General features: G+C 37.0%; 2 protein-coding genes across 3 annotated transcripts in view; both read right to left on the reverse strand.

The window, feature by feature from the left end:
- Positions 1-26,202, reverse strand: part of LOC129788550 (neurogenic locus Notch protein) — a 46,059-nt gene that overhangs the window by 17,686 nt on the left and 2,171 nt on the right. For both annotated transcript variants that reach the window (XM_055824729.1, XM_055824728.1), the window contains exons 2-4: positions 14,735-14,810; positions 11,058-11,531; positions 10,128-10,261 (exon numbers count right to left, since the gene is read on the reverse strand). In XM_055824729.1, coding sequence (XP_055680704.1) covers positions 10,128-10,261; positions 11,058-11,531; positions 14,735-14,810 — 684 coding nt within the window. The remainder of the gene's footprint in view (positions 1-10,127; positions 10,262-11,057; positions 11,532-14,734; positions 14,811-26,202) is intronic.
- On the reverse strand, positions 1,511-6,298 carry LOC129788552 (uncharacterized protein K02A2.6-like). Its single transcript, XM_055824732.1, has 2 exons — positions 6,223-6,298; positions 1,511-6,095 (listed from the first exon to the last, which is right to left on the reverse strand). Exon 2 carries the CDS (start codon positions 5,927-5,929, stop codon positions 1,709-1,711), a length of 4,221 nt encoding a protein of 1,406 aa, XP_055680707.1. The 5' UTR covers positions 5,930-6,095; positions 6,223-6,298; the 3' UTR covers positions 1,511-1,708.

A 26,202-nucleotide genomic window follows, 5' to 3' on the forward strand; every position in this document is an offset into this window, starting at 1 on the left:
GCTTTGACGAAGAAGTGAACCAACGGCCAGAGAGATCGATCTCTCCTACATTTATTGAGCCACTATATTGTGAGGCGATCTCACAGCAAGAAATTGTTGTAAAAGACTCTACAACAGCGCCAGCGAATGTGTATAACCAAATACTCCTCTACCATTAAGACGAAGAAGGCAAAGTATCCCACAAAGATATCAAATACCGCTCTGTTGCCGATGTGATTTCTAACGACACGACATCATGGGACTGGCTCTATGGGCCAGCCACACATACAATTGGTTGGAGAGTAGACAAAAATCCAATGCCCAAATACACAAAACAAAACCCAAAGAAGAGAATGAAGGTATATTACTTTTGCGACGAAGAATCGCGTCTTTTGAGTCTTTTTTTGGAGAATGGGGAGCGGACGGTGATGAAATAAGATCATCACAGGGATCATAATGCTGCTGCAACATAGTACATGCGAAAGATCAGTTATGAAAGGCAACGGGGGCACAATATTGTCTATGGGAAGAGCATTTACCACTTGTCACATCAAGGTGATATACACCTCAGCAATTTTATGCAAAACACAGCAAATCAATTAAAAGCATAGCCAAGGTGAAAAAGTTGTCTAGAACTCGTCTATATGGAGCATTTAATTGCATCCTGCAATTGCAAGAGGAGATAATAATCTCGCTATGAGTATATAGGAATGATTGATGCTAATTAGGGGTTGTAATTCATATGTTTAAAGCCAAATTTTTGAAAATTTCAATATACCGCTAAGCTTTAATGGCTTTGGGCAATTATATATGTGTATTGCAGGCTCAATGTAATGAGTAAAGGAGCATAAAGTAGAGGAATTACAATGTCAAGCATTTATGTTTGTAAATTCTACAAAATATCTCTCTGGGGCTAAATAGAATGTGTACTACACATATTTAGACTGAACAAGTTAATTTGAATTGCTTTTACCCGCAAGAAGAATGAAATATTGCGGCAATCGAATTTACAAAACGATGTTAGAATACTTTAAATTATTATTATATCTTTAACAAGAAGGTGGAAAACTTAATGAATTTTAATTTTTACAGAAGAATTCGTTTTTGTTTTATTTATTTATTTTTACATCCGTAAGAACTTTTCACATAAAAAATAATGGGAAAGGTATTTTCTATAGTTTTTAGAGAATCACTAAATTTAATTCTTAAATAAGAATTTAGAAAGAAATTAATTAAACAATGAAAAACTGGACGATCTTCTACAAGCTTCTAGTGATCATACTGTGATCCTCATTATCTCTTATCTAGAATTTTTGTATTCAGAATTAAGACAGAAAAAACTTTTTCACAATTTTTCTTTATAAAGAATATTTTTTCAATTTTCTATAAACTTGAAGAAGTTTAAAAATTTATTTCGAAATTTTTATGTTCAAAAAATTATAAAACTGATCACCAATAATACATGATCTTTGTTGTGGTTTTCAATACCTTTATTATATAAAGTAGAAGGAATTAATAATAATATCCTGGATTCGTCGCCGTCGTGGAACACCGGAGCAGCACCGCACACACGCGAAAGAGAATAAAATAATAATTTAATTATGATTTTTATATGAGACTTAAGGAGAGCGATGTTGCTAGATCGGCACTTACGTGTGAAGTGAAGATTGAAAAGCAATGTGGCATGTGCCGCCTGTTCGGTTGGGCGGCACAGAGGCCTGCGCCGCCCCTAACACCTCCCCCCTTGATGAGCTGACGCTGGCAGCTGTGGCCTGGGAATCCGGGAACGGAGTACCGGAGGAGATGAGCGAGTAGGAAGCCTGGGGTTCCGATAGGGTCGACGTTGAGGCTGAGGACGTGCTGGGACATCAACCGTTGCAGGCGTTTGATCAGCTGACTCAGGTGGATGAAGACCATAGTCGAAATCAAACGGTATGGAGTTTGGGTGATCTTCAGTTGGAGGAGAAGGAGATGACGTGTCCATTGTGGCGAAGCGTGGTCGAAGCTGATTGATGTGACTTCGAATGAGCTTGGTTCCATGTTCCAGGAAGATTCGCACATTGTACATAACACGGCCCCTCTTCTCGACAATTTCTCCAGGAGCCCAAAAAGATTGGTTCCGGCGGAAGCATTTTGCCATGACTTCCTCCCCCCTTGTAAATGAACGATCCTTGGCGCCGTGTTTTTTGTTGAACTGTTGTTCCATAGCTGTGTTTCGCTGAAGGTCACCATGGTCGGCAGGAGGTTGTGTGAGAGAAAGAGTGTTGCGCAGAGATCGTCCAAGCATGATCTCGGCTGGTGAAGATCCATTGAATGAGTTCACGTTTGGTGTACATCGGTAAGACATTAGGAACTTTGCAAGAGCTGCCTGAATGTTGTGCTCCCCAGAGAGCTTTGAGAGTGAACGCTTCAGAGTGTCTACAAAACGTTCCGCGAGGCCGTTGCTCTGGGGGTGAAATGGCGCTGTGGTCACATGTTTGATTCCGCGAAGCTGACAGAATTCTGCAAATTCTGTGCTTGTAAATTGAGGTCCGTTGTCTGTCACAAGCGTTTCCATGAAACCAAGACGAGCACAAGCATCTAAGATTTTGGAAATTGTAGCAGATGATGTTGTGGATGTAGTAGCGTAGACTTCTGGCCACTTTGAGTGTGCATCCACGAGAACCAGGAACCATTGACCATCGATAGGCCCTGCGTAGTCAGCATGTACCCTCTGCCATGGCCTTGTGGCAAGGGGCCATGAGGAAAGATTGCATTTGATCGGATTTTTGGCAACTGCAGCACATTTGGAGCAGGATTTGACTACATTTTCAATTTCTGTGTCCATGTGAGGCCAGAAAACGTATGAACGAGCCAACGCCTTCATGCGATTGATACCCGGATGAGCATCGTGCAGCTGCTTGAGAATTGCGCTCCTCAGAGTAGGTGGTACGACGATGCGATCCCTGTAGACAATGCAGTTCTGGACGAGGGTGAGGGAATCGCGAAACTTGTGATAGTTTGCCACTTCCGGAGAAAAATTTGCTGTTGAGCGAGGCCACCCGTTGCGGACATAGCCCGCGACTTCTTGGAGAGTCGGAGATGAAAGAGTGGCAGTTTCCAACATTTTGAAAGTGACTGGGAACTTTTTGTTGACATCGTTGATGAGAATGCTGTCAATGTTGACCTCTTCGTTAACCAATGCGATAACGAACTCCTCATCGTTTGCCTTTTGCTGCTGAATCAAACGGCTGAGTACATCAGCGCCACCAAAGTCATTTGTTGGGATGTACTGGATGTCAAAGTCGTACGCGAGCAAGATGAGAGCCCAACGTTGAAGTCGGTTTGCAGTCTGCACTGGCACTCCCTTCTTAGAGCCAAAAATTGAGAGAAGCGGCTTATGATCCGTTTGTAGAATGAACTTTCTCCCGTAGATGTACGTGTGGAACTTTTTCACTGCGTAAACCAGAGCTAGGCCTTCCTTGTCTGATTGAGAGTAGTTCTTCTCTGCGTTTGTCAAGGTACGAGATGCGTGATAAAACGCTTTGAGCTGCCCATTCTCCATGGTATGATAAGCTACACATCCAATTCCAGTCTCACTGGCATCTGCAGCAACAGTGATGGGAAGGTCTGGATTGTAGTGTGTCAGTAGGAGGTCTGAGGACAGAATACGCTTGACCTGGTCGAATGCCCTCTGACACCGTTCCGTCCAATTCCATTTGACACCCTTCTGAAGCAATTGATCGAGTGGTGCCCTGATGGTGCTGAGAGATTCAACGAACCTTGCATAAAAGGTGATTGCGCCCAGAAAGGATCTGAGCTGAGGAATGTCTTTTGGGGCTGGCATGTTCACAATGGCAGCCACTTTGCCAGGGTCTGGACGTTGACCTTGGGCAGTGATGATGAATCCAAGGAAACGGACTTCCTGTTGAAAAAAATGGCACTTTTCCAATTTTACTCTGAAGTCATACTCACTGAGCCGCTTGAAGACTTGAATGAGAGTTTTCTGATGTTCCTCCTTGGATCGGGATGCTATGAGCACATCATCGAAATAGGCATGTACCCCACTGATGCCTGCGAGCATGGTCTCGATGATTTGCTGAAAAATGCCAGGTGCGGATTTTACTCCCGGACAGAGGCGGTTGAATGTGAAGAGTCCTCTGTGTGTATTGATTGTGAGAAGTTTTCGGGAATCTTCATCCATTTCAATTTGTAGATAAGCATCCGATAGATCAATTTGGCTGAACACTGAGCATGTCGACAGTGTAGCGAAAATTTGATCAGGAGTGGGAATTGGGTAGTGGTGGGTTTCGAGATTGCTATTGAGTCCGGTGGAGTAATCTGCACAGATTCTGATTGAGCCATTTGGCTTCCGGACAACAACAATAGGAGCAGCGTATTCACTGTAGTCCACAGGAGTGATGATGCCAAGGTTGAGCAACCTTTGCAGCTCCTCTTCCACCAGATCCATGACGTGAAATGGCACAGATCGTTTTGGCCTGAAAACTGGAACCACTGCTGGCTTCAGTTGTAGATGAGGCTGAAATTTTGTGCATTTTCCCAGTGTGTTAGAGAAAACATCCGGGAAGGAAGCCTTGAGGGATGAGACCACGTCCTCCGTTGACACAGTACTGACATGGCAAAGTGATGAGAGTGGTGCGTCCCAGAGACTGAACACATTGATCCACTCAACCCCAAACACATTGATGTCGGCTTCCGAAACGAGGCATCTCGCTGATTGAGTATCCCCATTGAATTGCACAGAGCACTGGAATTCGCCACGGAAGAGAATTTGATTCCCCTGCGCATCTGTGGCCTTTGTGGGAGTAGGCGACAGAAGCGGTGACCCAATCTGATGCCACACAGATTCTGAGATGATGGTCACATCGGCGCCAGTGTCGAAAAGAAGTTTCACAGGTTTTGCATTGATGGAGACGTCCACGTATTTCCGCTGATCACTTCCAACGGCGCAGACGTTCACGGTTTTCGCAGCATGCTGATTTGGTTTGCCCTGTGGCTTTTTAGAGTTCTGAGAGCTCTTTTGCTGCTTCTGATTGCAATAACCTTCCTTGTGGCCCACCTGTGAGCAATCCTTGCAGGTATGCTGAGAGAAAGGGCATTGTTTGACGAAATGCATTCCCCCACAGAACCAACAGGGAGTTTTGGGCTGTTTTGAAGGTTGTTGATTTCCGCGCTTTGCTTGTTTGTTTTTGGGAAACGCCCCCTTTGATGCTTTGTCATGCCGCTGGACAGAAGAGACGTTTTGTGTAGAATCCTTGGACTCCACCGCAGCGCTTTCAGTCTTCAAATTAACAAGGCGTGTTGCCTCATTGGCCATGAACGAAAGGGTCAAAGTTTCCGGTTTCTCAACCTCGAGCATACGGAGAAGTCGTGTGCGTACTTCCGTGTCTTTGCTACTGCGGAGACTGAGAATGAAAATCAAGCACTTGAAATGCTCGGAAGTGAGGTCCTTGAGCTTAAAATCCTCACATGCGCGGTTGATGAGAGTGGAGTGTGTCTTGAAATCATCAGATTCCTTTTTCTGCAATTGGAGACACCTCCAGCGTGTGTGAAAAAGAGACTCACGGCGTCCGAAAAGATCTTTTAGCTTGGCAATGTTTTCATCAAAAGTGAAATCCCGTGGAGCTTTAGGCAGCAGGGAGTTGACGTAGCCCTCGTGGCTCTGAGGGTTGAGCTTCCTGAGCAAGAGACGCACTCGTGCTGAGTCGTCGAGAGATTTGGCGTCCTCACGGAAGATATCCTCGTGCAGAGAAAACCATGAATCGAAAGTGACGCCATTGTCCGGATCGTAAACAAAGGTTTGAATGGTGGGAGCCAATGCTTCGATGGTTAGTTCCGGACGTGCAGGAGGTTTGGAGGAAGCCTCCAAGACATCCATGCGAGCTTGCTGCTGGGCGAGGAGCTCCTGAGTTGCCCTCAGAATGTCCAAAAGAGCGGCATTTTCCGCCATTTTTGCCAAGTAGTTGTGAGGTTATGTTGAAGAAAATTCCAGAAGGAACCTCACAGAGATGAGGTGGGTGTGCTTCCGTGGGCAAGGATCACAAATCCTCGTTCGCCAGTTGTTGTGGTTTTCAATACCTTTATTATATAAAGTAGAAGGAATTAATAATAATATCCTGGATTCGTCGCCGTCGTGGAACACCGGAGCAGCACCGCACACACGCGAAAGAGAATAAAATAATAATTTAATTATGATTTTTATATGAGACTTAAGGAGAGCGATGTTGCTAGATCGGCACTTACGTGTGAAGTGAAGATTGAAAAGCAATGTGGCATGTGCCGCCTGTTCGGTTGGGCGGCACAGAGGCCTGCGCCGCCCCTAACAATCTTAAAAACAATTTTAAGAATAAAATAAAAGAAGAATAACAAAATAACTCATAAAACAATCAATAAAAAAAATTAAAAGAAAACTATACCTTTGATTAATTCATCAACTAAATTCAATCATCATTAAAAGGTGCAATAACTTTTTCCACAGAATGATCATAAATGGGAGAAGATCAAAGAGCTCCCCAATGGGGATATAAATGGGAGGAAATGAACTTTTCACGAGAAGCACCTAGAAATTCCAATTGAAAGCACCTGACAATAATTTCAAGCATTATGTGCTGGGATGCTGAATGCGAAAAGAGTTGATTTCGATGATCATTTGCAGCACATTATTGTGTGTAACACAATAAATATTCATTAGATTGTGCGCACCGCTATTAAGAGGACTTGTGATCATTATCTCGTGAATTATAGAGAGAATATTTTCCACCATTTGCCGCCCCCTTTAGGAAGAGAAGAGACGCGCTCCGCCCGGCGATGGCATCACCACATAAAATCCCCATTGAGTGTCCCCATCGCCACTGATGTACGAATGTTTAAACGATCCAACTATCAAGTGTTATATCTCTTACTTTAAAGAGAGATGAAGACTTTTTGTCGTCAATACATCAGGCCATGATCACTCGAAATGACCATCTTGACTGTCTTATGTGCGCACGGGGGGAACATCTTATAGCCGCATCTATGCGCGAAATGGTATGGACAAGAGATGGTGCGTGAGGCGATATTTTCATCAAATATGGTGTCCCATTAAATAAGGAAAATAAATAAATAAATAACAAATAGAAATATTTGTAGTGCATTTTCCTCCTTCTCTGTCGTCTTACTTTTTTTCTCTCTTAACCTATCATCAACTCTTCTATACCCATTAGCATTCCAATGCATTACCAAATATAGAATGTAAACGCGCGAGTTACTTTTGAAGAGACTTCTTTTTTTTTCTTGCCTATCTCGTGTAGCTGTAGGTGCATAAGGAGAGAGAAAATGGGGAGAAAAAAAGGTATTGTGGATGGAAAGTGGCTTTGTGGAAAAAGATTAAAGACACTTGTTTGCGACATTTTGCACGCGGTGCGCGGAAGATTTTTCACATTGAATATCGGGACTTTTGAAATTTTTGCATTCACAAAATGCTTTTGATAATCGAGGCGTGACATTTTAGTTGCAATAAAATGGACTTTAATTCTGCTCAAAATGGTATTAAATTCTACATTAAAATGCATCTTTATTTTATTTATTTATCTTCTCTCATTGAGAATGTATATTAAGGAGGTTTTACTCCAATCAGGGTGTTTGTAAACGTCATTGTTATTTTTCTTTTTCAATTTTGTTATCCAATGTATGTTTATAGACACATGCTATGTGCATAAAGCTCAGCTTTCGCATTGCTGCTGTATGTAAGCTTGTTAAACGTGCCAGTCTTGAAGTAAGTAGTATAGGTAATTTAAGGTCTTGCCAAACGTACATAAAGCAGCTTCTTGGTAGTAGCACGACTAAGCTCATTCAGGTAAAGAGATTAATTTATAAAATCATCCAAATTTGCAAAAAGACCAAAGAAATTCATTGATAATCCTTTGTTGTTTCTAAGAAATGGTAAAAATTCCCTATTTTTTTTTGTTTAAAAGAAGCAATTTGAGAATCATCCGTGATTATTCTTAAGCACGCATACTTCTTTAGGAAAGTGACTCTTTGGAAACAAGACGCCATCACCACAATGACCGTAATTCAGTGCTGCTACTATCATTAAATATGATTTTCTCAATGAAACAACATAACACAAATTGATGTTGCAGAGAGTGAGACTCCTCTCATTTGAAATCATCTCGCAACAAAACCTCATATACACTAATCCCCATATATGTATGTACAACATATGTATATATACACATTCGCGGGGAGGACTTGCTGGTTGAGCTGTTTCTTCTTCTTCCCACTCTGATGGTGGGATATCATTCCAACTAATACGTCACTGTAAATCTATCAGTTTGCTCACACAACTCACATGATATTTTTCCCTTTTGGAAGTCATTATGTGCCCATAAATTTCTGTTTATATTATAATAATGATGAGATGATTATGATGACTATGAGTATCTTGCCCTGTCGCGCGATATGTGCATCCCATTCAATTGGATACACACAATATATATACATATATAGCATTCTCACCGATACTACACCCATTATCCACGTCCCGCGAACATTCCATTCAGTACTGGGGTATTGAGTGAGGTGGTCTTTTGCAATAAATTGAGATCTCTCCACGCAATTGATCATGTGATCTTCCGTATACTTTATTTATAAGTATTTATTTTGATGTATTCATTTGAGGAAAAAGGAGACTTAATGATCTGATTGATTAGGTATTCAAATACCGCGAGTATGTATCAATGCAGGGCAAAGCTGTTGGGATGTTTTAAAGGGTTCTAAGAAAAGCTCTAAGAAAAGGAATGAAAATCCGTTTAAGAACAAAATTTAATTAATCATTTAAATGATTGAGAAAGAATTAATGATTAGGGGAGAATCACCTAAATGCGACCTTTGCAATTGATTTTTTTTGAAACTATGTTGGGATGATTAAAAAAATGGAAACGATACAGGAACGAAATGCCCCAAAAAAGAAGAAACTTTGCGGTAGATTCTGATATAATTCTTTTCTTTTCTTTACAATTCGTCAGTTGTAAGATTTTTGGTATTCTGGGAAAAATTTTATAAGATTTTGACATTTTATTTTTTTCTTTAATCGGGTTTTTGAAGGAAAATTACTTTTCAGGGATCTATAAAGATTTTTCTGACTGTTTTATGGGACAACAAATTCTTTGTTTTTTTATAGATCGACAATAGAATGAATAAAAAGCATTAACTGTCGAAATCTTACAAAAACTTTTAAGTTGTTAGAAAAAAAAAGAAAAGATTTTTATCAGAATCGACTCCTTTAATGATTATTTGAAGAATAAAAAATGTTTTAAATAGATTCTAATCAATATTAAATTTAATTTCAATTTTTGAATTTTAATTTTTTGTATTAAAATTAGCCCGAAAATAGCTCCTTAAATTCTCTGAATTTAGTAGTAATTTCTTAGTAATTCTGCGCTTAAGTTAACAATTCCTTTTTTGAATGATTCTCACGCTTAGATCCCTTTCTAAAACTTCCCAATTTGGCCATAAAGCACAAAATAATGTCGCAAAATAAATATAGCATAACATACATAGCATAACTCCAACTACATACCACCAAAAAAAAATGTACATGATAAAACACCAAAATGAGTATGAGAAATTCCTCAAATATTAGATTGAATTATCTGCAATTATTCTTTGTGAAAATTCCACTGTCCAGACGTCCCTTCTGGGGACCCAATTCCTCCCTACAGAAAAAAAGAAAGATGCAAAATTCCCAAGAGTGGCAATTTCACCTTGTACTGCTTTTGAACGGTTAGTACGCGATTTGTGTACATATACATATTTTAATTTTCTCCCGTGTGATGCTACTCATCAAGTCAGATGTTGCTTTTGAGGAGAGATGAGTGGTGTAGAATGAAGAAGAAAAAAAAGGTGGTTAAGAGAAGAAGCAATCATTGCGGAAGAATGGAAATTAATACTCTTCTCTTTTAACATGGTTCACCGTTCGGAGTTTTTCTCTCTCTCTCTACATTATGTTGTGTGCTGTGCACTCTATATCGCGACAGGCCAATACGATGGGGTATGTCCCCATCAAAGAGTATAGAGAAAATGTGAATACCCATGGCACTCATCATTGGTGGTGTAGAGAAAAAAATTCTTTTGCTGGGTGATGAGAGAAACCAAAGAAAATTCCTCACCTGGTGGGCATTTGCATTCGTACGAGACTGTCGTTGACTGGAGACAAGTGCCACCATTTTGGCATGGAGACGGTGAGCATGGAATGTACATTGACTCGCAGTTCTTTCCCGTGTATCCTGGCTCACAGGTGCACCTGTGGGAGAAATGGGTGAGAGATAATTAATCAGTGTCGCTTCGTGTTAGTCGCAAATTGGTGGCAAAATGAATATAAATACATTGTGACAACATTCTGTCTGTTTGCTATACGAATGAAATGTTTTTCAACACCTTCCGGCAATGCTCAATTCAAACCTTTATGCCCCAACAGCATTGCAGGAAGCTCATCATGCTAATTTTTTATTTTATTTGATTTCTTTCTCAAATATTTTTAAAAATTTCATTTTTTTTTAGGAAATATTTTCTCCGAAGAATTGCTGACAATTCAATAAAAAATGAAAGAACTTTTGAGGACAATTTTTTTGCTAAATTATAAATCTTAAGAAAGTAATTGAGATTATGAAGATTTAGGTAAATATTGAGATTCTTTTTATTTATTTTTCAGATGTTTTAGAATTTTAATTTTACAGAAAATTGAGGTCAAAAATTTTAATCCACCTGCAAAGAAAACTCATAGAGAACTCTTTAAACGCAAAAGTTTTATTTTATAATTTAATAAAAGGAGTTTTTTCTTTTTTACGATAAAATTCTCTATTAAAGAAAATTCCATCAATTAATTTCTTTAATGAATTCACGAAGAACTTTTACAATATTCTAAGAAATTCCTTGAGAACTAAGAAACTCCCCCACATTAAAAAGATTCTCTATAAAATTAGATTAAAAGGAAGCTACAGCAAGGAGTAATAGCCAGTGTAGCAGTAAAATTACCCCATTTGACGGTATAATATCAAGGAAAATGGAATGTAGACTAAAGAAAAAAAAATGGTACTCACTGATAAGATCCATGAGTATTGGTGCATTTGCCGCCGTGTCGGCAGGGATTCTTCTGGCATTCTTCAACATCCTCTTCGCACGTGGCACCCTTGAATCCCACTGGACAGTGGCATTTGAAGGCGCCGCCCGGAAGTGATGTGCACGTGCCCCCATTGCGACACGGCGACGAGGAGCAGAGATTCTGTTTCTCGCAGTGGACCCCCGTGTACCCCTGGGCACACGCACATTTGTACTCCTCCAGTGACTTGAGGATACAGCTGCCGCCGTTGTTGCACGGCGCCGAATCACAGGCATTCTTCTCCGGGATCTCACACAGGGAGGCCGTGAAGCCAATGGGGCAGCGGCACGTGAAGCTCGTGGTGCCGTCCTTCAGCACGGGTGCACAGGTGCCCCCGTTCTGACACCGCGGCCCCGGCCCCGTGTGGCATGGATTGTTGACTTCACAGAGTGGCCCGATGTAGCGCGTCGTGCAGCTGCGAAAAAGGGAAGGTACAGAAGCATGAGACACGACCGGAGATTATGTGTGCGGATTCAATGGCCAGGCTCTCGCGGAGATTTCGATCAGTATTGTTAAATTGCACGAACTATCATTTTTCTTTTTTACTTTGTCTGCAGCACTCTTCTATACTCAGGCACAATTAGATGGAAATTCGGGGTAATTTAAGGAAAACGAAGAGATGTGACAATGCGATAAAAGGCCTATATAATGTAATAGATTTATTCTTCTTGCAAATTGCTTTCCTTTATGTATATCCACCTTCCACTCCCAATCCTATCTGTTGCGCATAGACATATAATTGAAAATCTTATTCAACATTTCCATTCAATTCCTCTTCAATTTACATAAATTCATTATCTTTTCAATACAATTAATTCTTCTTTAAAAGCCTCCCAATAAATCTTCCCCTTTGACTAATCAAATGCTCAATTTGATGCACTTTTGCACACACTGAATTAGCCCACCTGGAGGGAAGTTTAAAAAATTTCATAAGCATCACTTATAAACATTTATTATTTTGCAAAGATATTTCATAAAATTCACTTAAAATTTGGGTTTATATGCCGTTGATGCTGTTGATGAATTAATTTCAAGTAAAATAAAAAAAAATCTCAGGTGTGAACAAAAAGTGTGAGTAATTTTGTAATATCGTGAGACGCTATGCACTATTGTTAGACAATGAAAAATGCACAACTTGTGACTGTTTTTTACAACTCTTTTAAGTGCAACACCTCAAGACGAGCCGTCATCTCGTAATTTTGGAATATTTGATGGGATTTTTTTTAAAGTTAAATTAAAATTAATTACGTAAAGCTCATTTTTTGGCTACATAGATCTTTATTCAAGAGCTGTAAAATTTTTAAAGGGAAAAGACCCTTTGTTGGATAAGATTTTAAGGGATTCCTGGTTCTTTAGGGGCACATAGGTTAGTTACATAATTTTTTTTTAATAAGAGGGAAGCTTCTAAAAGAGGCCTAATCTTCCTGATTTTTAGAAATATTTAGATTAATAGAAGATTTTTGTTTTGTCTTATTAATCTATTTAGCTCAATAATTACTCCATTTGACGGTATTAATTTTATCAATTTTATACATCTGCAACATTGTGATTAATACATGTTTTATTTCCATTTAAATCTGGGCGTATATAATGTATCGTTTTACATTGAAAACTTCTGTGTTGTGTAGGTTGTCTTGCAAGGAATAAAATACCTATATATATGTATGTACGTTTAGGCATGGAAACATGAAACTATATATAATGCGTTATTTTGTTAGCACAAAGTGCACTCCATTATGTTGAGAATGATAAATTTTAGTTAACGAGTTCTGATTAAATAAACCGAATGTCGCAAAATTTTGCATTGCCTCTACGGATGGGATTCAATTAAAATGCGTATATAGAATGTCTCGAGGAGGCAGAGCAGCCGCATATGTACATACATAATATCCTACATATGGACTGTTTAAGGAAATACTGCTCAAAGCAGCGGAATAATTGAGATTCAACAATGTCGCATCGACAACCACTTTTATCCATTCACCCTTCATTTGAATCCCACAAGTATAGAATATCACCGACGCAATGTGGGCAGATTCACTTCTTCACCCGCCCGCAGAGGTTGAGGGAACAATGCATTGCAGAAGAGACAAAGGGTTCAACAGGCGCACATTGTTACTGACTTTATCTTACATATATGCTATATGCTCTTCTCTGCCCCGAAAAGGTTTCTCTTGTCCCAACCAAACATACATATATGTATGTAGGTACATAATATGATGCTCTCTCTCCGCCAGCCTCACATGTGCGTGTGTGGTGTTGAATTTCTAAACAACGTGGAATATTTCCTGTGATAATTTGTGGTTAAATATTTAAATGATTTCTCACGCAAAATGAACTGAAATATCTCTTCGTAATCATTTTTTTCCACTCTTTCTCTCTCTCTCATCTTGGATCATTTTTGCACATAGCAAAACTATATACATAATAATGTGTATGTAGGTATGTAACAAATTCTCTCAAGAGATCCAGCCTTCGGGCAAAAATGTTCTCTTGAATGTTTTTTTTCCCCTTTTGCAAATCTCCTATATGTATTGAAGAAAATAGCCCGAGGAAATGCTTAAGAATAAATTTTCCATAATTTGTGATAAACTCCAATCGTGGCGGGATTCCTGACGAGACCACAAAATGCAATGAACAGTTAAAAAATATCAAACATAAATTCTCTTTTTTAATGTTTCCACCTCATTCTTATTTTGGATTCCCTGCTGTAAAAAATATGTATGTAGGTATATTTGTGTATGAAATAAAGACAGACTGAGGAGTTAGGAATGGAGATCTTAAAACTTCTTAATCACATAACTTATTGTTAATTTTTTCAAAAATTATGTCTCTGCCGTACCTTTAAACATTTAAAATGTATTGCTCTAAAGGCTTACACAGGTGTGTCATTTAACGTACACCTCGGTGGTAAACAAGACGGTTACTTTAGTATTTTTCCTGTGATTTTTTCTTGAAATTTCACATATTTTTCAATTTATTTTAATTGTTATCAATTATTCTTAAAAAAATTTGATCAAAATTCTGAATATTTTAGGACTTCTTATATCCTAAATTCTAAAGGTCCTAATTTCTTGTTTAAATGCTCTTTAAACGGACTTTTAAGATTGGAAAATCAAAGATTTACTTCAAATGCTCAAATTAAACACCTATTGTTGAGCCAATTCACCCCACCCTTGCTTCTAAATGGTACATTATGTATATACAGGAAAGAAAATTTAATGTTACGAAGTACATTTCAGGAAGATTGTCAGGTTTTCAATGAGGTTAAACGATTGTCTCTCAATATAAATCACTCTTCGAGACAGTTTCCGAGTGAATTAGTGAATTTTCAGAGCCACGAAAAGACTATTTGTGAGCATTCGATTGCTTTCTTAGATTACACCTCCTTCTCTTCTTCCACATACATATTGTATATGGTTTTTTAGGGCCCTCTATGAGGTGCTTTCGGTCTCATCGTCTACGATCCGGTTGCAGAAGATATCTTTTCGCCTATATTGCTGCCTTTTTCGAATGATCTTCGAGCTCTCTGTGCCGTAGAAAATCTCTCAAGTTTCATTTAGTGACATTTTAATAAAAGAGAAGATCTTCCCTGCTATATGTAATAATAATACTTACTTGCAGAACTGCTCTCCATTTGGTTTCAACATACACTTTCCTCCGTGTTGGCATGGTAGTGTACATGAGGATAATCCTGCATTTGGGGGAAGAAAAAGAGAAGGAAAAGAATTAACAAAAAAATAAATAAAATAAAATAAAGATCATGTCAGTTGAATAAAGCATTTCAAGTGAAGGTGGTTAGTGATTATTGCTCAATTATTGTTGCAATTGCATTTAATTGGTCGATGCACGAAATGATCTTGGATTTCAATCAAGTGCGAGACTCTCTTTGGATTTAGGGAGTAAATAGGGAGGTGAAGAAGACGAAGAAAAGGCGCAGACTCATGGAATTCTTAAACAATTAAATCAGTCATCCGACCTCTCCTTCGATGGCATGTGTGTGTGTGTTGTGATCAAGAAATCAGTGGCCATTTCTGGAAGACTTTCCACAGTGGCAACAGCAGCAATATTTGCTTCTGTGTAGCTATCGTCAATCGTTCTCTTCGCTCTTCCACTCATCCTTCTTTACCCTTTTTTTCTTACACCACATCCAACCAATATTCCCTCCATCTCTTCGTTTGCGGGTTTTACCACCTCATTCTCTGCCGCACCACGCAGCAGACCTTCCATCACACCAACTCTCCTCAACATTCAACCATCTCTCGCTATATATGTAGGTATTTATATATCTAAATAAAAACAAGCAAACAGTGGATGGCAAAGAGAGTGCTGCTTTAAAATGAAATACAAGTCACCTCGTCTCTCCTGAGCTGCCAACCCAAAGTCAAGAAGACTCTTTTCCATGGAAGTACACATATTGGAAGAACTCAACAAATCTTCGGTCCACCGAACCACTTCTTTGGGAACCGGTTACCTTCGTCTTCTTCTTCTTTTGGACCCATCCTCACACAGTCATCACCATCATCACCACAACCATCATCATCATCGTCATCCAAAGATTGTGAATTCTTCTTTCCCTGCATTCTATCCCCACACATTTGCTCCAAAGCGCGCAGCATCTCCCTCCCAATACACAGACCGTGGGGGAATTATGTGGGCACACAACACCGATTCATAATAATCATGTTTTATTGTTATCATTCGACGGGTATTGCTATTGAGTTGGTGGCCGCGAGGTGCTCGTGCACGGACCATAAGAAAAATATTCATCGTTTGAGAAGGTGAAACTAACATTATATTGGCGCGATGGGGTCTTTCCCGGGTCTTCTTTGCGCGCACCATCCAAATACAATAAAATCGCACCATCGAGAAAAAGAACTAAACCATTGGGGGCTCTCATGGCGGTTTTATTTCGTACGAATGTTTAGTTTTTTATCGCGCCAACTCGCATGTTTCAATATCTCATGGAAGCGTGCTCAATATTCAATTGCAATTAATTCAACAATTTGCAAAAGATTCAATCCTCTTTGTGAGCTTGTAGTATGCTTTATTTACAGGATATTGTGTCGTCTTCTGTGACCAAGAAGCCTTTGAAATTGTTGAAATTTTAGAACAAATTCTTGGTCGCAGAATAGAACTCATTATGAAGATCTTACTAAAATAAAAATGTCTTTTCTTTGCTTTAAAAATATTCTGAAAACACAGTATCAAAAAAATGCTAGAATATTTAAAAAGAATTTGAATTCAATTGAATTTTGTATTAGAAATGTTTGGGAGAAAAAAATGTAAAAATTTTGCCCAATAAGACTACTCATTAGCATAAAAAACGACGTCTTGATTAAATATTTTTTTATACATTTTTAAAGAAAAAAAATCAGAAGAAAGTTTTGTGTTCGGAGACAGATACTTCCTTACGTTTATCGTGTTTCAATTAATTTATTTCTTGCAATTTCTTCAAACTCTGAATTAATTTTCAAAGAATTTCAAAGGAGAACCAACAAGGAAAACATAAATTGCATAAATTCATAGAATATTTAATTAGCATCTCGTATTAATTCCTATTTTATCTTAAACTTAAAGCTTCATACTCAATGCATTTCCTTAAATCGATTTCCTTTGGTGTGATTTAATAAAAGTTATGTAAATGATTAAATAATTTAAATTGCATTGCTGAATTAATTCAAATGCGCTAAGAAAATATTTATAAGTTTTTTTTTAAATAAAATAAATTAAACCTGCACTTTGATCAAAATTTATTTTAATTTAATTCAAAACATCTCTTAAATTGAGATAAATTGATTTTAATTAACCAATTTTAAGAAAAATTTAGCCTTTTTCTGCATCCTTAAGACTCAATAGCCTTTCAAAAATTCGTTAAATTGCAAGGTCAAGAAGAATAAGAATGCAAGCACTCTACGGAGACTTTTATCTTCTCACTGTCTTTATTCTCTCTTCAGCAACGTTTTGTTGAATTACAATCACTGATTCAATCCACTCCCATAGGTAAGAGAGTCAATCAACCAGAGCCGCTCGTATGAAAGAAAAATCCCAATGCTCAGTTGGTTGGTTTGGTACTTCAACAATAGAGTTGCCCATAGGAATATTGCTTTTAAATGCAAACACACATAAAATGCCACAGAATATAATATCAGAAAATGGCATACATTGAATGAATTTATTCTATAGGTACCTACAAGTTTTATGAGGAAAGCCAGCATAGAGTTGGATAGGATATAGAGAGAAAAAAGTAATGTGGAAATTTTTGATGTTCATTTGAGCGCAATCGAACATTATTTTCTACATATAAATGTTCCCGCCAAATGGACAAAAGAGACACACACAATGTAATTTAATTAAAACCCTTTCCCCGCCCTCTGCATTCACCTCTCGTGCTCTTTTCACACATGCACCATTGAAAGATGTATAACTTCATGCTCTCGATGGAATTCTCTCAATGAAATAATATACAAGAGCCACATCATCTCTGACCCTAGCAATTGCTACAATTTAATTTATCCTTATTATTTTCAATCGACATCACTCTCTCGCGAATGCAACATACACGATTTTCAACACAATACAGAGCACATGGTTGAGGCGCGTATCGTACATTACATTCAAATATATTTAGCATATGTACATACATAATGCAGTAGACGGGTAATGAGACGATAAGAATGAATTGTGAGAATTTAGAATTTTTCAATTAATAAAATTTGGTTGTTTAATTCATTTTTACTTGGATTAGTTGTGGTTAAAAAATAGGGGAGAAGTGCATAAATTGGACTATAAAAATATTTATTTCCACTATTTTTAGTAATTTAATTTAAAAGAAATTTAATAAATAAGTCGAAAAGAAAAAAAAATAATTTGTCACATTAAAAAGAAATTCATTAACAAAAATCATAAAAGGTTCAATATTGCAACATCCTCCCCTAATTGCACATGCTAGCTGCCTCTCCCGTATTAAGAGCAATTTCCCTTATTTTCCTTTTCAAAATATCATCATTAGCAAAAGATATATTTCTCTAAATTTGAAGGGTAACAAAGTAATAATAAAAGAAAAGAAGCAGGAAAAGAGTGAGAAAAAGTGAATGCGGGTAATCATGGTCACGCAATAAATCTCCAGAAGAATAATCTTGAGGGAGGATTCCCACAAAATCCTCACATAAAATTCATTTGAGAGAAACTCAAACTGCAAAGGGGAGAAGAAGTGGCCTTATTGAATGCGTTATGCACCATTTTTCTCATCAAAGGTGACTGCAAATAGTGACCCTGAACTTAATTGATTAAGTGGTGATCTCTTCATAATGTATATACATAACCCACGGAGAATTCATGGAAAAAGAAGCATAACTATCTTGGAAGTGTGAGGAAGACGTAGAAGGAGGAGAAGAAGAAGAAAAATTGAAAGTCACAGTACTCATATATACCTCCCAGGAGGTATTACACGGACCCTCCTACGTAGAAAAATCACTAAACATTCCCGAGAAGGGCAGGACAAAAGACAACGACGAAACAAGAAAGAAATATTGCTTAAAACCATAAAACGGGTCTCTCTCTCTCTTTGCCAATTTGGTGGAAAGGCGGACTAGTGAGCATTTACATAAATGTAGATTAACGGACTTAATATGCATCATCCGGCTGGTATAATTCATCTCCAGCAGCTGCTCATGCCGAATTCAGGAAGCAATCTATTGACTCGCGGGGATTCACTTGGGTTGAATAAAATGTATCTACACTGTCTCATATTTATTCTACAAACTACCTACATTTATACATCATTCTGCTGGGCTAAATCTTTTTCCTTTTATAGATGGTTTTGGTAGCAATTGCTCATAGAGATCTAAAATGCAACCTGTGGCATTTGCACCGTATATACGAAACAGTAGTGCCCTATGCAAATTCATCAATTTGGAATTTATCTCTCTCACTGTGAGCCAAAGCATAAGCATAAGCAAGCATAACAGTGAGCCCCCCTCCCCACACTATGTATCCTCCTGTATAGCATCAAATAGTGATGACAAAGAGTTGCCCCAGAACTCATTGAATTTATGTGATGAATTCTTTTCACATGCTCTCGCCACAATTGGTGCAAGTGTTGATGATTTAGTCACTCACAGTGCTCGCGGAGGAAAAACCAAAAAAAGACACCAAAAAGCGATGAAGATAATGAAATACTTACACACCAAAAAAAACTAAAAGACAGAAAAACGACCAAAGAGACAGTTACAGGCCCCAAGCATCAAGATCTCAATTTCACTCCAGTCTTGCTCAATAATTACATTAATTGCAGGGTGAGCCAGTAATTCGCTGAATCTTCGCTTTTAGTCTCACTGGTGGGTAACATGCTTTGCCAGGAATTTCGATTAGTTGAATTGATTTCGTGACATGGGGATTTCAAGTGAGCATTACAATATGCAAACGCCGGGACAAGGTTCTCATTCAAGAAAACGGCGAATGGGTAAAAAGTGGACAAATTTTTTTTCTTGCTGCAACCCAAAATGCATTTCCTCTCCTCGATATGCCCTCAATCATTAAATTTTCGTCAAGTTTTATATGCGAGTAATTTTGGATAAGAGAGGTTAATTTTTCTCCCCTCTTCTCTCGGGACTTTCATCAATGAGTAGCCCGCCACGGAGAAATCAGTGCGCATTTTAACTACTTACATACATAACGTCAAAGGAATAATTACAGGTAACGGGCAGCTACCGCACAGCTACCTGTTTTAATAATATCAGAAAAAAACTTTCAAGTTTCGACCTTGGGAAGGAAATTTGGATGTAAAATTTCCTTTAATTTAATACCTGATTGTGCAACTTTGTTGAATGACTTGGGAGAAGGCTATAAAAATAAAATTAAGGGGAAAGATCTTAAATCAATTTATTTGACTTAATTCACTTTGATCGCTTTTTCGTTCCTGACGTAGTATTATGTTGTAAATTAATCATTAAAATATTCCTTTTAAAAATTGTCCCTAATTGAAAGAAATAACCGTTGTTGCAACATAAATCTTAAAGGATTTTTATTAATCTTTAATTAAGCCTAAAATAATAAGACGCTATTTGAATTTATTAGCCCTAAGTCTCCTCTAAATGTTCTAGAAAATATTTTAAAGCTCTTTTTGGAATCAATTTCAATTAAAAATTAAAAACATTTCTTTTTCTTAAGCTTTATAAAAATTAAGACAGAATAAACCTGATTTTATGCTTCAATAGCATAAGTATTTTGCTAAAGCCAATTAAAAACAATTCAAAGGAAATGCAAAAGAAAATATAGCCTACATTTTAGTAGTAAATTAAGCAATTGATATTGCTTTACAAAACTTTATCAATGTCAATTGTAAAGCGACTAACAAATAGGAGATTTTGGGTTACAAATGGGGGCAAAAAAGCCCATTTATCATAAATAAAAAATTCAATAAAGGAATTGAATTTTAAATTAACACAAAATTGCTATTTTAGTGAATTGTCTCAAATGTTGACCTTCGTGGATTTAGACATTCTTTATGTGTCCACCCTGTGTCAATGAAAAGAAACAAACTGTTGAAACTAATGAAATAAACTCAACAAAAAGATATATGTTGTTTTTTTTTGTACAATTTGCATTTCTTTGGGTGCTACATAAATTTCTTTTGCAGAATATATCAGGCCATCAGATGGAGAGAGATACGCGAGGTATAATGCGTGGAAGTGGATAAAAAAATCACGAAGAGATAAAAAGATGCGAAAAGAAAGCCCACAGAATCATTCCATCGTGCTGTTCATTTGGATAATCGAATTGGGTATTATAATTGAATTTGACCGGAGAATTTCAAAAGAATTTTTTCCAACCAATAGTTATTCTCTAAATATTTTTCTCACAATGCCTCTTCTTTCAAGAAAAAAAAAGACAAAGTATCTTACTCTTCTCCACGTAAGGTCGCAACATTGCGCGTAGAGAAATTGTAAACATTCTCAAGACTTGCGTTGGAAGTCACCCTATTAAAATATTTCCCTGTTTGTCACATTGGTACGTTCCCCCGCTTTACCCTATCATCAGCCAAAGAGCATTTGGCGTTTGATGGTGTGGAAGATTCTCCTCGGCTTAGAACATTGACTGCCCCAATATTCATGGGAGTTTTATGAACTCATGGGCTCTCTTTTTCCACTATATATCCAACAGTGTTGAATAAATAAATATGAGCAGCATATTAAAATAATGTATCCCATCCCAGAAATATACAATATGGAATTTTTTTTGCTGGCCTTCCTCCACAGCCACCAAATGAACACTCCTTTCCCACACTGAAAAATCATTTTCCACTGGATCACATTTGGTTTTAACGTTTTTTCCCCTTTAAACGTACAAAAAGATCTTTTGGGTAGAAAAAAATGTTTATAAAATTTTTATGTGACTTATGTAATTAATCATAGCCGTATGTATTTCGCAATGTTGACGTGTATGTGTGGTACAGCATAGAGAGGGAATATACAAGTGTGAGAAGTAACAATAAATCATTTAACATGAGATCAAGCATATCTGCACAGACCAATTGAAAAATATTAAAACATTTGTTAATTTTTTTCTTCATTTTAGCATGCATTGCATATGCGCCACAGATGTGTGAGTGTTGTGATCGGTAGAACAAGAGGAGGAAGGAATGTTAACCAATAAAATTCGAACGGCGTCAACAAATGGCGAAAAAAAACTAGCAAAATATGTATATGCATTTTCTTATCGCGGTTTAATGTTTCCGCTCAAATAGCATGAATTCTGCTATTTAGCCAGCACGGGTCTTCATCTTTTCTCACTGACGGAGACACACCACAAACTTCCTCTCGCATGGCTTGTCATTTAGCTACAATCCAAAAGACACAAATACACCACTGACTTGCTCTTTGTCTCTCCCCACAAGACTCACTTGAATACATAAAGCAACATTATGGGCAAAAATCATTCAATATCTCGAGACAGAATCATTTCTTCCCCCAAAAACAAGCAGCTAATACACACCCGAGATTATGTTTTTAGCAAAAAGCTCTCCCCACACCCTCCTTAGATCCCATCTTTTAATCATTTTGGATGTTTCGTATAAGCCCAATAGACAATATTTTGAATAAATTTAGTTTAAGCATACACATGTAGGGATACTACACAAGACAATTGATAGTGATCGTTCCACTTTTCAAAATCACATAAATACCAATAAATAAATGGCCACAGAGATCAAAATTGTATGTAAATAGCCCCTTAATTGCACACACACCAGATTCAATGAATCTCAATTAAGCGTTTCTATGGGTTGTGAATCTCATTTAGCCACTGGTTATGTTACGTCTGCCATCTCAATTAATTGACCATCATTTGCCAAAAAAAGATCTCTCAAATGTTTTCCCCCTTAGTGCTAAAAAAAAAGCTTAAAAAAAAAAGAAGTCGATCGGTTAATCTTTGAATAGTGTGAGAAAGGAGTTTATTCATTTTGGGTTCTCATGATTTATTTAGGAGATATACAACAGGTACAGGTAGTATTGAGTTGTTCCATTTTTTTTTGGATTCTAATCTAACTTTACATTGAATTTTATGTATGCTGGTGGTAGCCAACAAAATGTTAAATTGTGCGCACAGAAACCAGAAAAATACGAAACAGCTCAATATTTTTGAGAAGTTTATCTGATTCAATTAAACAATTAAAAAATGATTTTTCCTATCAGTAATTTAGTATTGATATTCTAAGAAGATAATTGTGAATAGTTTGTGAAAAAATTCTTTAAATTTAACGTTTTTTTTCAGTCTGTAAAAATCCAGTAAACTTTTCAAATAAACTTTAACTTTATTAGCATTTCTCTGACTTTTCTTTCGAATTCTTTTTGATCTCTTAAAGAGAGAGAGAGATCTAAGAATAAGAATGACTCATTAAACCATGCCAAAAATTTCTTTAGAATCATTAAACTCAAAAATATGTACTGATACATATCTCATTTCTCTATAAAAGATTATTCTATGTGTTATCTATCACTCGCATAGAAGAGATAAAAGCTAAGAGTTTTTGTCATTTTGAGGAGTTTGTGGGGAGATAATTTGTAACGATTGTTTTTCGGACAATTTTCAGTGAGATTGGAATTTATTTCAAGAAAATATTGTATTTCAACATGTTTAGAAATTGAACCAAAATGTTGTTGGTGGTTCTGGTGAAAGTCTCGCGCAGCAAATCACAATAGTATCAAAAGGATGTCTGACTAATAAAATAAAAAAAATTGACTACAAGAATATTTATTCTAAATCAAAATCTTGATGAGTTTACACAGTCTAAAATTGAAATGTTTCTTTCAGACAGTTTGAACTTAATTTTATTAATATAAAAGGAATTTTTAGTTGTCCTTATAAAAAGTAAAATTCAAAGGAAGATAAAAGAAATTTCTTTTATTTTAAAGAAAATTCCTTTTAATATCTTGATATAAGAATAAGTCACAGCATTGGCATGGGCAAGATTGTAATTTAAATTGAAACGGGTATTTCACATAATATGTACCCCTTAACCTGGCTTGCCCATTGTAAGCCGTATCAGTCAATTGACCGTTGCTTTATTTTACAACAATTTCTGCAAAAGGTGAATATTACCCTTAGGTGTATCATGAATTCACGACTGTTTCTGAGAGAGCAAAGAGGGAGCTTGAAAGAAAAAATTGTACACTACAGAAGGTAAAAATTCAACTGGCGGTTGTTTAGTGCATCCACCAGAACGATATTGGAGTGAGTTTTCCCTACATTTTGCCTGCTAGAAGTTATGCAGAAAGGTATTACCTCTCCCTCATTGCGATGTTTCCCTTCACAACATAACCACATGCCAGTGTTACGGGGAGTTTTATGCTTAGGGGTTAATGTTGCGACGCTCTCTCTATCATATGTGGTGCCCTATGAAATCGACAACTGGAATTTTTTGGCGCGTTTTTCACCATGATGTGCCATTATAAAGTGAAAATGTTGCTGCTATTTGGACTATATGAGATGAATTAATAAAAAAAAAGACAAGAGCGGCCCGAAAATACAGAGAAAATGTGATAAAACATAGCGCATAAAATAAGCAATTGATTGGATGATAAAAAGAAACCAAAGAAAAAGTCCGAATCTCGAATGTTGTGTTTCATAAAATGGAAGAAATCTTTTGCCATAATGACCGTTTTTACACTCCCTCGCGGGCATGTGCCGAGTCTTTCATTATGCTCAAGATATTGAGAACTACAAAACCAGAATAGTTGGAGAAGAATAATTGGGAGACAACGATGGGGATATCTCTTTCGCTCCAACAAGTAAATAAAAGGCGTCTCAATGTAAGGGGAATATATATGCCATTGAAATTATGAGAATCTTTCACGTTGTTCCCACCAAACAAAAATTATTTATTTATTTTCCTCTTTTCTCTCTCTCTCTCCATCCTCCCATCATCCATCCACACAAGAAGACCCATCTCGTGGAGCCTCAGTTTTTTTTTGCTCCCATCCATAGTGTACCCATAAGATGGCTCGATGGAGGAAAAAGGCAGCACACAGCAGAACCTCTCAATCCAAATTGAACAGTGTGATGTAAAAATGTGAGAGCATATTACACGTTATAAAAAACTACCTATATATTATACATAGCTATAGGTATATATTATAAGCACAGAGGCCAAAGTACTCCGCGGCACGCTTGATCTCATCATTCTTCTAACCACTTGATGAGGTCAAATCGAATTATATTGTATATCAATTCAGGAATTTTTGCTTCAATTCCAAAGCACAAAAATGCACGATGAAGAACATTTTCAAATGAAATTTTCAATGCATTGTTCATTGAAGAAAAATCTTGTACCATCTGCAAATAGTAGCATTGGTCATTGAGCAAACAAAAAATAGTGATAAAGAGTATTTTTGTGAAATGATCAATGTTCAATATTTACTCCAAAAACTACTTTTCTTCCTACTCAAATTGAGATCTCATTTGAGGGAGAAAATTGTTGCGTAAATTACTTGTCCCAGGATTTTACGTCTTTCAATCTCTTTCGGGCACCGAGGAGGAGGTTAGAGGTCCCTTCATGGAATCATTACTCATACACTGTGAGTAGGTACCTTTTCTATACGTCAAGTTGCGATGTAAAGTAACAAACTTTGGGAATGATTCTGCAACAATACTATGTTGTTGGTGTACAAAATGTGGAAATTAGAAGAAAGTCAGGAGTCTTTAGGTCAAAATGGTCCAAATATTTGATGAGCCACATTTTTCGGGAACTCCCCAACGTATTATAGCAAATGTCAATCATTAAGTTTGTAAAAAAAGAAGAACTAAATGGATGGACATGATTAATTAAGAAGGTTCAGTTATTATTATCTCTATTTAAAATTTAATAGTTTCTGTTAAAGAAAAACGTTGAAAAATTGAAAGTTTAATTTAAATGTTTTCTTCTCTGTTAAAATGATTTCTTTAATTTAGTTTTAAGTAATTTGAAGATTATTATTATTATTTATAGTAACAGAAAATGTGAAACTGTTTGTTATTACATGACGTTTCGAAGATATGTACTTCTTTCTTTCCTCAGGCCTCAGAGTTAGCAATACGAATTGACAACGAAAAGTGATTGCTTCGTTTCGGCTTCTTTCGTATTTTTCAAAAATCAACCGCTCTCTAATTGGTGGATCGATCTGATCGAAGCCAAAACTGAGCCATTTGTTATGCTTTCCATTCCAAAATATTTCAAATTACAAAAAAATCCTAATTTTCCTATTTTTTTTTTTTGTGGAAATTTTGGGAAAATTAAAATTTTGAGTACCTTAACAATGGGCATCATGTCAATGATCGAAAATAGAGAAATGATTATAGACATTGCTTTCCGGGAAGGTACCAATCTCCCAAAGATGGGTTTAAAATTACCCCCACAACTAAACAAGCGGATGAGACGATAAGTCCGTGAATCAAAAATCAATTGCGGACTATCTCTCGTCCGGTTGTGATGGAGATTGAGCAATTCAAAGGTACACAAAAAGCCTTAATCTAAATTTCATTGATTCACTGTGAGCTTTTAAGTGTAAAGAGATTTTTTGTTGTTGTTCTCTTCATGATCTCTTGCCCAT

This window comes from Lutzomyia longipalpis, chromosome 2 (assembly GCF_024334085.1).
Source record: "Lutzomyia longipalpis isolate SR_M1_2022 chromosome 2, ASM2433408v1".
Taxonomy (NCBI): domain Eukaryota; kingdom Metazoa; phylum Arthropoda; class Insecta; order Diptera; family Psychodidae; genus Lutzomyia; species Lutzomyia longipalpis.

Bases quoted from the DNA above. Each gene is read 5' to 3' on its own strand.
- LOC129788552 (XM_055824732.1), bottom strand. From the start codon at position 5,929: ATGGCGGAAAATGCCGCTCTTTTGGACATTCTGAGGGCAACTCAGGAG.